Source organism: Gnatocerus cornutus, chromosome 2, assembly GCF_029298725.1.
Source record: "Gnatocerus cornutus isolate USDA-ARS CGAHR chromosome 2, icGnaCorn1.1, whole genome shotgun sequence".
Classification (NCBI taxonomy): Eukaryota; Metazoa; Arthropoda; class Insecta; order Coleoptera; family Tenebrionidae; genus Gnatocerus; species Gnatocerus cornutus.
In genome coordinates, this window is record NC_142234.1 from 7,585,568 (window position 1) to 7,600,521 (window position 14,954).

General features: G+C 33.0%; 1 protein-coding gene across 2 annotated transcripts in view; it reads left to right on the forward strand.

The window, feature by feature from the left end:
• The window catches only part of LOC148178479 (discoidin domain-containing receptor 2-like), a 59,425-nt gene that overhangs the window by 25,840 nt on the left and 18,631 nt on the right, over nt 1-14,954 (forward strand). For both annotated transcript variants that reach the window (XM_088030556.1, XM_088030555.1), the window contains exons 4-5: nt 3,840-4,071; nt 9,470-9,617. In XM_088030556.1, coding sequence (XP_087886682.1) covers nt 3,840-4,071; nt 9,470-9,617 — 380 coding nt within the window. The remainder of the gene's footprint in view (nt 1-3,839; nt 4,072-9,469; nt 9,618-14,954) is intronic.

Below are 14,954 nucleotides of genomic sequence, written 5' to 3' on the forward strand. Positions count from 1 at the left end.
ATTGTAACCAAAGTTTTGTTCAAAACATGTTGTGTGATGCTTTCTGTGGTTATTTATTATTTCAAACACACTTTCAAACTCTAAAACGGCAAATTGAAGAATTTACGTGAAGTGTCACGTATTTTACAAACAAGCTATTCGTAGCGAAGGTAGTGCGAATTTTAATTTTTATTTCTTTATTCGCATTGTCAGTAGCAGCGTAAATAAAATGTTGCTGTAAACAAAGTATTCATTGTTTTTATTAAAGTATTGTTTTAATAATACAATTTAATATACCATCGCGGAATCAAAATTTCGAACATCACTTTTTGACATGGCAATGTGAATCAAGCTTTATAGCCATTGTGACAAAGCAAATTTCTGACACTTGCTGAGTCTTTTATAAATTTTTAAGGTTATAAAGACAAAGGACAGTTTACAATTTTTAAACATCAATCAACTTGATGTTCGAAATTTTGTTTCCGCGATAGTACATATAAAACGAACATTTTATTAATAGTAATTGGAAAAATTAATATTTTTGCAGTACATATTATATCGTAGAAATAATATTTTTCAATAATATGAGATAATGGAGCAAAACGAACGTCAGATTCAAAATCAGGTCATTCCATGTTAGAAATGATTTCCCTTTTCTCCAGTACAAAACCTTGTTGACTAGTGGAATCGGCAATAAATAAAAATTCCTCTCAGACAGCAGTCTCGATCTCGACAATTAAAATTATAGTACTGCTCATAATAATTTTATTAAAACCATATCAACTGAACAAGTGAAACAAGACAAATTTGCATTTACCATGTTATAGTCCTATTTACAAACAGATTTCTCCTTTGTAAACGTTCTGTCAACAAATGCATTCAACTGCAAGGAGGTAATTAACGCAACAGAAAATGTACTCAAGATGGATGTACGTTATAATGTGTGATATTTAAAATGAACTATTACAACTTCGTTAGTATGACGCTACTCATTCTTCAATCACCTACTCAAGATAAACATTTACACAAATAAGTGCTGGTAATAGGTAATGTCAGAATCAACTTAAAGAGCTTGTTTAAACAGTTATCGATCTAATTCTACAGCTCAACGGCTATCAAGTGTATAGTAGCCAGCTTTTACCATGGCGTACCTGACTTTTAGAGTCGAATATTATCTTATTGCACTCATAATGTGGAGGGTGTAAACAGGCTATTGTGTCCGAAAATTAAAATTTACGACGTCTTCAAGTAGGTAGAAAAAGGTGGACCCGTGCCTCTTCCAGGTATTAGCTCGAGATTATTATTATTGATCCCTTCAATGTTTTCTTTTAAAAACGTTATTAAAGTTTTAATTTTTGTTTATTAATTTGAAAAACCCGAGAGACATAAATTTTTCAAACTTCTTTATTAGATTGAAGTTGATTCATGGTTGCCACATCATGAAATAGGTTGTAAAGAAAACAAAGTGAACAAAATTCGCCAAACAGTTAACATCAAAATGATTTTTCATACTTACCGGTCGTCTTTATACATATTACCACTCCAAATAGATTGTTTAAAAAAACCTTTTAGTTTAACGACATTTTAATGTTCGACTTAAAGTCCCCACTTTTGTAAAAATTAAAGAATTAAGCACAAATAGTTTAACAGACTTCTTACAAAAGATTCTGGAAACTACCTATTTGTGGATTAATTAAACAGCAAAATTGGATTGTGGTAGAAATCTAATTTTGCGTATGTCAAATTCGAGTGCAAATGGTACCGTTCTGGGAAAAAACAATGAGAAGGAAACGAATGTTTATAATTTATTTCGCAAATTCAGAGACATCTTGTTGATATTAAATTTTGAATTACTATTGCGAAATTAAAATTTCTCACATCAAATTGATTGATGTTTAAAAATTGTAAACTGTCCTTTGTCTTTATAACCTTAAAATTTATAAACGGCACAGCAAGTGTCAGAAATTTACTTTGTATGTAAGTCACAATGACAATAAAGGTTGCTTTACATTGCCATGTCAAAAAGTAATTAAAAAATTCTTTATAATTATGTAAAATACACGTTCCAACATTAAAATGATGCTAATTTTTTCGATCTCATTGTAAAATTTTGAAAACTTGATAGCCCTCGATTTTTTTAACTTGTTTAAAATTTAAATTAATAAACAAAAATTAAAAGCTTATCAACGTCATTAAAAAAAAACACGGTGAAGGGATCAACAATCATCTTGAGCCCCCGCGCTAATACCTGGAAGCGGCACGGGTCCACATTTTTCTACCTACTAGGAGATGTCGTAAATTTTAATTTTCGGACACAATAGCCTGTTTACACCCTCCACATTATGAGTGCAATAAGATAATATTCGACTCTAAAAGTCAGGTACGCCATGGTAAAAGCTGGCTACTATATACAGATTGTTCTGGATCTAATAATAAACTGCACTATTAACAAATTTTGTCTCAATTAGAAATTTACATGAAGCTTAATAGGCTCGTTATATTTATAAAAATGTGGAATGTTCAATTTGCAGTTAAATTTAACAGTAATAGTGTCTGTGACGAATGTTTCTACATAATTGTCTCACCCACATTTCCAAACATGCCTGTCATTTGATGAATAATAAAGTATTTATCTAGTAATTGGTATTCAATGGCAAGCAATTGAATCATCGATTAACGTTCCAAACAATGTATGTAGTTCAGTGGTTTAGCCACAAATTGTTAAGTGGTTCCCACTGGGTTAGAAAATAGGCTACCCACAATTGAGGGCACAATTTCCAGTAAACATAGAGCCACTGCAACGGGTGCAGCGATAATTGGTAAGCAGCGCATGCAGAATAACCCGTAATGGACCAATAAGTTGTTTAAAACTCCATTAGTTGCGCGAACCGGTCTAACGCGTTGGGACCGGGCTTTAGTTCTCATTAGTCAGAGAAGCTTGTTTCCCTTCAGGATGTAGGACATTTCAGTGTTCCTCTCATGAATTTGTCTAATTTCTCTCTAGAGACTTCGCCAACGCTGCTGTGTATCATTTCTTGCACCTGATACTACGTGACCAAAAATATTGACAGAGACGTGACGAAAAGAACAAATGAAGCTGCAGCTTGTTTTATGCATAACACATTTTTAGATTACATTTACATGACTGTAAAGTCTAAATTAAAATAATTCAGTTTGTTTTTACTATTGAGATAGTTTTAAACGTGAGGGAAAATTTAATTATGCTGAGAGTGCTGCTGTACCAGTTGAATTACAAAGTTGATCATATTACATGCTCATATTTTTCATTCCACAGACGCGACTCTGTCCACAAGAAAACTAAGTCAAATAAATTAATCGTAAATCCAAGTTGAAATTGCATGGTTCTCATTGCTGCACACTTGAAAAAATTATAAACCTGGATAAACAAGTCCTTCAATAGTGCAAGTGGCGCAGTTCTCACCCTTTTTTTTTTCTTGAATGAAACAATAACAAGGACCAAAAGTACAAACTGCTAAGAGAAAAAATTCCACGCGTACGATATGTGTGCCAATTCTCTTGTTTGGATACAATGGAAAAAAAGAATATTTTTGTAGAAACTCACATTTTGTTCATTTTTAAAACGTTTGTAAATTCTGCACTCTCATTTTTTATATTTCACTACTAAAATGCATTAGAAATGACGACCACAATCGTCTGACTTTCCCCAAGCGTACGTCTAAAATTACATATCATCAAAGCAAGATACGTATTATTATGAAGCTCCGTTCAGTTCGAATATTTTTCAACAGTTATGTCACGAAAGACGGCGGCGAATTTATCTATTTTTACCTTTAATTTTTAAAGAGCGCATTCATTGATTTGTCATTAATCTTTTTCAGGCTCCGCGTAGAGAAAGCAGGGGGAGGTTGGTGCCCAAAACAACAAGTGGAAAGAGGAATTAGAGAATATCTACAAGTAGATTTAGGTGAGGTTCACGTAGTCACAGGGGTACAAACTCAAGGAAGATACGACAGAGGTCGAGGTCAAGAATATGCCGAGGAGTACACCGTTGAGTATTGGAGACCTGGATTAACAGAATGGAAAGAATACAAACGATGGGACAACAAACAGGTGACAATTTAAATAAGCGAACGGAAATGTAGAAAGGTTCCCGATATTATTAATTCACACAAAAGATCTCATCAAGTGCACTACAAATTTATACAAATCAATTGGTACCAAAAATATAAACCATGCAAAAATAAGCGATACTTTATTTTTCAGGAAAAAGTTTTGGAGTACTTTATTAAAAATTTATCTCTAAGCGCACTCTCTCATTTAAATAGAATGAGGGGCCAGATTATGCAATTTTTAAATCAATCGATATTTCAATGTACGTATTTCGGGAATGGAACGAGTAACTCAGTTTTCTGCAACTAAACTTGTGAAAGTTTAAGCACGCAAAGTGTTTGAATTCGAAAACAAACTTTTGGTTTAAACAAAGTTTCAAGTAAAACAAATAAAGCAGGAAAATATAAACACAGTTTTAAACCATATTCACAATATACATGGACAGGTAAAAAATATCCCGGCGCATCCACCATTTTGACACTTTTGGTGTTAATATTTAATGATGCATTAATTAATTTTCCATTAATTGCACCATTTGTGACTAATTTATCTAACGTTGCTTCACTCGTATAAATAGTGTTTTTGGCTTTAACAACTAATAAAACTGCTATAGGTTGATAAATGTTCACATGTAAATCCTGTTTAAATAAATCGCAATTGCAGCAACATAATGTGCAAACATGTGTTATTCACCGCAGTATTTAACAATTACACTGCTGAAACGATAAATAACTTCTATTTTACCAAAGTGTACGACAGAAAAATTGACCATTTCAGTTATTTTTATAACCATCAATTAAAAAATTAGCATTGCGATCACGTGTTTTACTAATTCATAAATTAAGTAATTTAATTTATTACAAAAATTCCAACATTTTTTATGTCTGAATTCATTTTAATTAAGATTATCGCAATAAATCATCAACTCTTTTGAGTGGCTGGAGTAATTCGTTTTTCGACATTAGTTACTTGGGAATAAAGAGACGATTTCTAAAATATTTTGGAATTAAAAAATGCCAAACATTTCATTTATTTATCAATCCAAATAGTAAATCGATAGAATGCTAGTTTTACTTTTATTGCCAACTTTATTTCAATAATACATAAAAATTCGGGTTATGCATGCTTTGGATAGAGCGTACTGTAATTGAAACCGATTCTCTTTCAGTGCGACCACACTAATGCAGATGCAATATCCTTATCTATGACAGACATGTACACGTCATGCAAGCCCGAGGTTAGGCAATCGTAATATTCTCCAAGAATTGTTCTGAAGTAGTCTTTGAAGTAAGCTCCTCAATATATTTTTTTGACTTTAAAGTCTTAAGAATTGTTGCTGAAGTTCGCGAACTCGTCAGGATATTGACTTTGACAGTACAGATAGCCTCGATGAGTGTGCAGTAACATAATTTTTTTCAGACACCATACATAAAGAAATTTATAATGTCTGTTGATATAGATATTTGGAAGTAGGCAAGCTATTCACTCATTAATTGAGCGGTTTTGTTCCGGTAATGAGTTAGCGTGTTTAATAAGTTTTTAGACATGCTTTTATGTTCTAGTAGTTCGTTATTGCTTTTGTATTAAGAAGTCAATTTATTTAACATGATATTTATTGTAGAGATCGTAAAAAAGCTTTTATTTATGGAAATATCCGAGAATTAGTGGAATACATGTATAATAAATGTTGGGGCAAGTATTAAATATTCTTATTTCGTTAATAATAATCAATGTCAGGCTAATACTGGCTAAGCTCACGTGGGCGTCGATCGGCAGTATCTAAATTTACCTCGTTATTGAAATGATGTTCATCAGGATAACCAGCAAATTTTCGATCGGAGTTATTCACAGTAAATATAAAAACGACTGTTTACAAAAATAGTATATTGGCGGTAACGACAAATTGATGACCCTAGCATGTAAGTGAGTCTGTATTTACTCTCCTTGAAAATTTAACTTTTTTGAAAAAAGAAAGAATCAATAATTTTCCTTAATGTATTTGTTAATGTAAACGTAAGTTTAACAAAACGAATAAATGTTCTAAAAACTTTATATTGGAATAAGTAGGTCTAAATAAGGAGCAGGAATATCCAAACAAAATTTACAATGTAAAGCTCGTAAAAACGTGTAAAAGAGCTCAAAAGCAAGACAAAATAAATCGGTAAATCTAAAGAACTACTAATTACAACAAAGATAAAAAGAGTAAAGACATAATCATTCTTGTTTTAGAATTATAGTTCAGCGTCTAGAGATTTTTATGTTGGTACATATTTATTAAAGATAACCTCAATTTTGTTGTTTGAACGAAAAGTATAATATGGGTTTTACATATAAAAATCGAACAACAAACAAATAGATTTTAAGAAGAAATGTTGTTTTGGAATATGTTTATTAATTGTTGTTCTACAATAAGTACTAAAAGTTTGTGTTTTCAATAGTGTCCTTTTATAGCTAAAATGTTTCTTTCAGAATACACTTGAGAGCTTTTCGCATTTTTCTTTCGATTCAATTGAATTATAAATATAAAAAATATTCTTCAGTAAATCTGCCTGGCCCTGATAAAATAATTGTATTAAGTTGTAAAAATAAAATACTGTTTGTGAACAGTTCAGTGTTTGTTTGCATTTATAAGCTCTAATATAACTTCAGAAATCATTTTTTAAATATTCGCATTTTTTTATGAAGTTATCAAAACTTTACTATGGTTTTCTAAAAACTTAAAAGATAAGAGATAACAATGTGCTTGTTAATGGATCAGAAAGACAAAATCTTAGTCTTTTCAGTGAAATATTGCAATAGGAAATTAACAGAATAATTAAGAAAAATTAAAGTTTTTGAGTAAAACTGAAAAAAAAGATTGGTTTTTTGTATACCCCAAAACAATTATGTTTAATTTAAGAAAGTCGCTAGACCCTGACCTGATGTAGCAAAACGGGTTTTCCATTCAAAATCAGAAGGCTATTTAAGTTTAAAAGTGATTTGTGTATAAAAAAAGTTAAAAAATTAAAAGGACTTAAGTGCGCTAGACTGTTTTATAATTATAACTTAACATTTTTTCAGTTAAGGCATAATTTTCAAATAACACAATTTGAAGTTTCCATTTAGGGGCATTTTACCAGAAAAGCTAAGCTGGTGAAACGCCATTCAAGTGAAATGACGGTTATATTGGATGAATCTCATAGTTTTGACAAGCAAGTGACAGCAGTACCAACTCACAAAACAATGCGGCAATGAGTATATTAACCATCGAAAACAAATGAAAAACAGTGCTTTAATGAGACTTTTAAAGCGACGAAATCAAAATCGAAATCAAAATACTAATACTATACAATGAATAAAAGCCCATAACGTCTAATCGCAATCGCATATATCAGCTTTCTATAATTGCTAATTAACATTTCTGATTGAGTGATTGGTATTGATCAGTGAAACTTCCAAGTACAAACATAGGAAATTTGATTCAGAATAACCATTAGACTGACTTGACACTTGTATATTTTAACGTCGAAATTTGAAGTTTTGTGTACCTAGTTTCTTAACAAATTATATCCAATTAATATTATGGATACCCCTAAAAGCAATGCAATTGTACCCACGCAAGCAACATATTTTTATCTTGATTGTTTGTATCAAACGGTGACTTCCACAAATCGCCAACTATCAAAGCAGCACGCAAGCGAATATTCTGATCGTTACGAGTCAATTTCGACTCAGTTTGCGGAAACATCCGTGATCAGCCGTCCCATCAGTGACCGTCGTTCGGGTCAATGCGTCTGGATATCAGCACAAAAACGATTTTCCTCTTTCAAAACGAGATATTCATGACCCCAATACACAACTTTGCTGTTTTATCTTGGTATCGTAATAACCCTTTTTAGATTAGAGATATAAACAAATCACACAACTTTGCGTTAAATTTACATTTTTTCGCCATGATCGTCATTAAGTCTCGTAATTGTGGGTCGAATTAATAAATTATAAATGTGTATGCAAAGTTCTAATTGAAAATAATAGACTAGTTCACTGTAGATGGAAACACGAGTAATTTACTAGATGTTAGTAATTGAAATCCTGGCTTTCACGACATATGTATATGTTGAGTAAGGCTTTGTTGCTAATAGCTGGCATTTATCGACACTTTAATTAAATTTTCCTCTCTAAGTAAAATTCTGTAGTTAAGTTTAGACAAACAGCTTTATACTAAAGCGTTTTGCATTAATGAGTCTAAGTGGGTAAGTTTCCTTGTTGCTGTAGAATAATTATGCAACATAACTCAAATTATAATGATAATTATCAAACGGAAAAAATTTCGTTTTTTATATGATGCAAGATAAAACGATAGTTTAATTTATAATCAACTCATAAAAGTGGATATATTTTTCATACTTTAAAAGCATAGCTGAAAAATTAATCGCTCAAAACTTGACGATCCATCAAAATTGAGTAAAATAATTTAGTCCCTAAAATAAAACAAATTCCTCTCCTAGATATTGACTTCCATTAAACAAAAGTGTTTGTTAAACTCACGAGTAAAAGCCAAACATGAGAATTTGATTTTAAAGCAACCGAAAGCTGGTTTTCAGACACACAAAACAAGTCGAGATATTTCAAGACCTTAATCTCATCAAACTGTCTGTCAGCAAATACAATACGATTATATCGTTTAACTAGGGCCTTTATTCTGGTTTCATTGCTGAAAATCGTTTTCTTTAGTTTAACTTACATATTTTTTGTATTTCAAGCCTGACAGAAAATCCAAGAAAAGAATCATTCTTGGAAAAAGCATCTGACAGCAATTTGTGTGTGCCTGATAAGTGTACAAAAGAAAATGAAAGACGGCGAAAGCGTTTAAATAAATAAAAAATGTGATTGAAATAAACAGTCAAAAAGGAGAGTACCTATTTCCGAGACGTGCACATGCAATTTTAATAGTGTCAGCATTAAAATAATTTTGAACTGTACCTACATAAATCAAGAGGGATGCCATAACACAACTAGGTCATAAAGTGGTTTGTTATGTTGTGTCATAAACATGTTACTGTCAGTTTTTTTAAAACTGAATCAATACGAACTGAACAAAATTGTTAACATTCTTTCCTTCTTCATTATGCGAAATTAAAGTTTAAACTTGTTAAAAAATATGTTGCAACGTTACATTTATTTTTTACGTTGGAGCAATATAAAACAACACTCCCTCAAGCTCGTGTTAAATGCTTCGTGAGTCATCTAAGCCCTTAGCTTTCTTTTTCCACATCAACAACTTTTATACTAGTAATAGATGAATGCACTTAAGACCAACATTACGGCGTCATATTTTTCTATAATATTCGGAGTAATATGCAATTTATATCTCTTACAGCTCTATGTATACTAAAATTAAAACGTCTGAAACTTTCAGATATTACGAGGCAACAGTGACACAGCATCCGTGGAAAGTCAGCGACTAATGCCACCTGTATTCGCCAGTAAAATGCGAATTCTGCCCTACAGTGTCCACAGGAGGACAGTTTGCTTACGAATAGAACTTTTGGGATGCCCATATGAAGGTAAAGTAGCTAAACTGTATTGATCGCTTTTTGCTCTGGTAGATGTTGAACAACGCTACTATTAAAAATTACTCAGGGATCGATAGTAAACATTGAATAGAAATCATTTGGTTGAAATAACAAGAAAAAGTCAGCTTGCGGCATGTAAATGACCCCTTTATAATACGCCGGAGTTGCGATTAATCAGTGTCAAGAACAGCGCTTACTGTAGACGGTAGATTACATCTCGGAGAGACCACGGCGTGTGATCCACTACTTAACTTATCCATAATTAATAGGGAAGTAGTACTTTGAGTGACATTTCATGAATAGTTTACAAGACAGTCACGTTGTTGCAGAACGGGCTATTGCGAACCCTAAACCAAAGTGTCAATTCGCGCCATGATTTAAACATTAGCTTATTAGGTATCAGCTATCTAACTTGATTTTATTCATATCAAGTTATGGTGTTTCACATTAAACATAATGAGGCAGTGTGGTGTTGACTGCTGAATCATCAGCCATAGATACTTACATAATAAATTTTGTGTTATGATTTTGAAAATTCTCGATTTTGAAATTTTTATATTTTTAGATATCGAGTTTTTATCTCATCTTACAATTAGATTCTAATTTTAAAATATTTTATTTCTATTTAAAACAGCTAAATCAAAAACTGGTGAAATTTCCGGAAGATAAAACACAAGTTAATATTTTTTTAGAAATAACCTGGTCAAAAATAAATAGGTATATTGTATTTTGCATGTATAAGCTGTCTTTAAGAATTTTTTTAATTTTTATCCAATTATAGTTGTAGTGTACCAAAAGCATAATACCTGCTCAAAAATTTAATATAAAAATTCTTAATTTCTTCAAAATTTTACCAGATTCAAAGTGTTAAATTAGACGTCTTTAGAAATTTGAATGGAAATCATATTCATACACATATAACTTTATACCCTAATTAATGCCTGGGATGTATTAGAAATACAGAAGACCCATTTAATTACTTTTTTTTATAAAAATTTTTCAAAAATTCTAAGCATTCTCAACGGAGTTGAAGTCATACCTACAAATGGTAGCAGGCGCAAATAATTAATTTCAACGTTATCGCCCAAAAAGTTAAATTTTTGAAGTCAAAAAATATTATTTAAGACGTACATATTCTGTAATAATTGTTACTTTTTAGAGTAATAGGTTTACATTTTATTCTTTGTATGAAAGGGCGAAGGGTTCTCGAAATTACATATACAGGGTGTACCCGAAAAAAGTGCAAAGATTTTAACCACAATATCAGACACAGCTGTAAATAATAATTCTGCAAAAAAATTGGAAATTCGAATGGGGCAAAACCCTTTAGGATTACCCGTTATTCGACGCTTATGGGACTGAATTTAACCACTGTTTCCAAAAGACTGCAAAAACTGTTCGAACTAAAAACGTTTACGTTCACCCTTATCGGAGTGTTTAATTTTTGCTTAATTCAGGTTTTAAAGAAAGACACGTTTCAAAAATTGAGTATGGCGAAAAATTAGTTTGTTTGATGTGAATCTTTATCTCTATTGCATCGTAAGGTGACTTTTTCCGACTCGCTTTGTGGACCAAACCGAAATTTGAATTAGAAACGAAATAATGAAAAAGTTACCTTATTACGAAAAATGACCAAATGGCCTCCAGTGGACAATCCACAATGTCATCACGCGTAAATTCAGGTTCACTCCTAAACAAAACACTTTTTATAACTTTAAGTTTATCACTTTGAAGAAACCGCTGGCAAAGAACTCAAAATAATCCAAATTTGAACAATTTGGCACTGTAAAACCCACATTCCTCTACCACGATTATTGCTAAACTGAGGAGAACTCCGGATAAAGGCATTTTTTGCCACTTGTTTGTTAGCGTTTTTATTCTCATCTTTTCGATACCCTAGACTGACAGTGAACTTGAACTAGTGTCTGCAGTGCCAAGCACCTGTTTTTGCAGAAAACTTTAATCATTTTTTTCTCGGAAACGGTGACGTTTCGTAACGCAAAATTTGGTCATTATATCAAACTGCGTTGTTTGATATTGGAGTTAAAATCTTTGTTTGCGTTATGATTAATATGCATAAATATATTTTTTCCTAAAATAAACTTTATATAAATAGAAAACACACGACATTACATTATTTGCCTTTCTACTATAATTATTTTATTAGAAACACTTTTGAAATATTAATACATTTCTCATGTAGCTAAAAAATGCTTCAATATTTTGGTAATCACATAATAAAATGAGGGTAGTAAAAATAGCTACTACAATGGCCAAATAAATATATAGAAAATGATGATAGATACATTGCAATTTATATAAAAAATAAACAACACTACAAACCCACACACAATAAGACTAATCAAATATAAAGGAATTTTAATAATACCTGCTTGCTTGCTTGCTTGTGTGAAAATATGGAACTAATACTTAATAATAAATAATGTTTTATCATTTTTATATCGATTCCGTCTCAACGCCAACATAATACATTCAGGTATATTTGAATTATGAAATATTAGTACGCCTACATTCATTGCTTCGAGAGAGAAGGGGGTTAGATAAAATATTCTTTCAATAAAAAAGACCAACAATTTAAACATGCAACTAATGTTCTATTTTTAAAAATAAAAAAGTACATATTCAGCTATTAATTATTTATAACCAAACAACGATATAATATCTGCCATGAAATCGATTTAATTTTCATTTTGAAAATTGCTAAAAGTTAGAAAAGTTTGTATTCTATTGTATTTAAACAAAATGAAAAAAGCAAAGCACTCGGAAAATAACGAATTGGTTTGTTATTAACTAATTAATCCAGCTTCCTGGACTAATTTTATGGAAACATGACACAAATTACATTCTATTTATTATTTGCATGACATCGCCTTTTAACTTAACCCATTACTCATTTGTCTAATTAGGAAAGTCAACGACATCGAATCCACATCTGCAACGATTATAAACACCCTCTTAATTAAATTCTATGTGCAATCTCGAAGACACAATTTTCAAAATAAGCTACGGCGTTGGCAAAATAAGATGAAGGACCACACCAGATGTCGCCCATTCACAAACTGAATTATCGTTCTAATTCGAATAATACGGATTAGGTAGACATAATCGCGACACACTTAGTTACTCAGCGTTCGGTTTCTTGCATACAACTGCCAAGAGTCGACTTAATTAGATTTTACACAAGTAAACGTGATTACCTCTTGATATACGTTTACAATCATTGCTATTGCATGTAATTATTAGACATCTCAAATTGCTTCGGGCTCATATTTAAAGTATTGTAAAAGTCGTTGATCGTCTGGCCTGGGTGGTTTGGTCACGCCGGTAATTTCAGGAGGGTCCGCAAAATACTTACACAAGCGCCTCCACCAAAATTACCTTACCCTGTTAGACACACGCGGAAGAATTCTCAAATTAACCTTTATTCGTCTTAGCCTTGACCCTTTTGGTCCTACAAATAATTTGTGTCTACCACGATCGTCCTGTACTCGTTTTCCTGATCGAAATTCAAAGAACGGACCCAATTGCTACGTTGTGTTTTTAAATCAAAAAAAGAAATTCATCTTCGATGGAAATTCGTTGTGTTCTCCGGAAGACAACTCGGGGTCTTCCGGGTAACCAGATTACAGCAAGGCCGCTGTTGCAGAAGGAAATGAAAGATTTGGGCACACTTCACTTAAGTTTATTTACAAATAAAACAAAAAAAAAACCACGAACTTAAATAAATTCGGGCAGATCGCTTATCCACAGGGCTGTGCTTCCCCTAGGAGTCTCCTTACGTTACGAGCGTGGGATTTCCTGTACGCGAAGGCTTCATCCTAACTCATTTTATCCGCGCAGGCTTCACCCTAACTGACTCGTGCGATGTTCGCGAAGGCTTCACCCTAATTAATTTATGTCTCCCGAAGGCTTCTCCCTAACTACTTATTTTTGTTTCGGTCTCGCGTCGGACTTTAAGTTTTCTGGATTATCACAGGTAGTGGGTAATTGAACATGTTCGGTCTCTTCCCGTCGGCTTAAAGGTTTGAATTTCAAACAGAAAGATATGTACCCCCAAATGGAGGAAAGAAAGTTGAGTTTATTAGCTGACCCAAATTGTGGGAAAGAACGGAAACTACCCTCAGGGTTCAGCGGTGATTTAGATAATGAAATAAAATACTTTAAATCTGAGTACAGTCGCGGAACAGTAGCGTCGTCAAAATTAGACACTAAACAAAAGATATTTTTACGAATTAGTTGCAGATATTAGAAAGTTCTACAATAGAGCAAGCTGAAAGGGTTGCATTTTGGTGGTTTTCCAGGACGCTTAGCGCTAAGGTTGGGATTTCGGCGAACGGCTTTGGGTTCGCTTGGCAAAGCGACACGGGTGACGGCGGCACATGGTGCGGCGGTCGGTGACGGCGACGAACGCGGTCAAGAGTTAAGCGGGCGGTCAGCGGATACGCAAGGCGGCAATCAAAGGCTCGGACCTATACGATCACAATCTGAACAGGCCCTGAAGGTGCCGTTGTTGTGATTTAGGTTTATGATTTTTGGATAACGGATACCAAATGCATTACCACCTTCATGGGTCAAATTACTTATGGCTTATTTGGGTGTGAGGCAACAGTGTTGCCTTGATGAGGCCAAAATTTGGCGATTCCAAACGTGAGATCGTCAGCATCATGTGCTTTAGCCGATCAAACGATACGTGATACTACGTGATGGCGGGAATGCTCCACGGCATCTAACTCCCGGACACGGTAAATTAAAGTTAAAGATGCTGAAGTGATTATGTGATCCTCTATTGTAGTTGATTCAAAAAAAAAAAACTGTCTATGCAGCCATAGTGATGAATAAAATTGAACCACGTTAGCACTGGAGTTGCTAACGTCCGGTGACGGTAAAGTTTGGTTCTACAGATTAAACAAGAAATTTTCTAATGGTGTTCTACCTCAGGAGCAAATTTAGCCAGAGAAAGGTAACATTTACAATCCGATAGATTATCGGGCGACTGTACGGAAGGTTAAAAAAAAAACAATTGAGTTTAAATAGGGAAGCTTCGACCATTACACGTCAAATACACCGCTGCCCCGGAATCCAAGTGCCTTGGTGTTCTTTTCTCAATCGCGTTGCCTCGAACATTAGGATGCCGAAATTTGGTGTCCTTTCAATTTTGAAATACCGCGATGACGATTGGCGCAACGGTTTATGCGTACACGAAGAACAACAGAACAAAAAAAAAATGCTCGACTTACAAATCTCCTCCAAGGATGGCACTTCACGATTTTTTTTTTTTTTAAAGTTGTAATTAACGATGATAAAAAA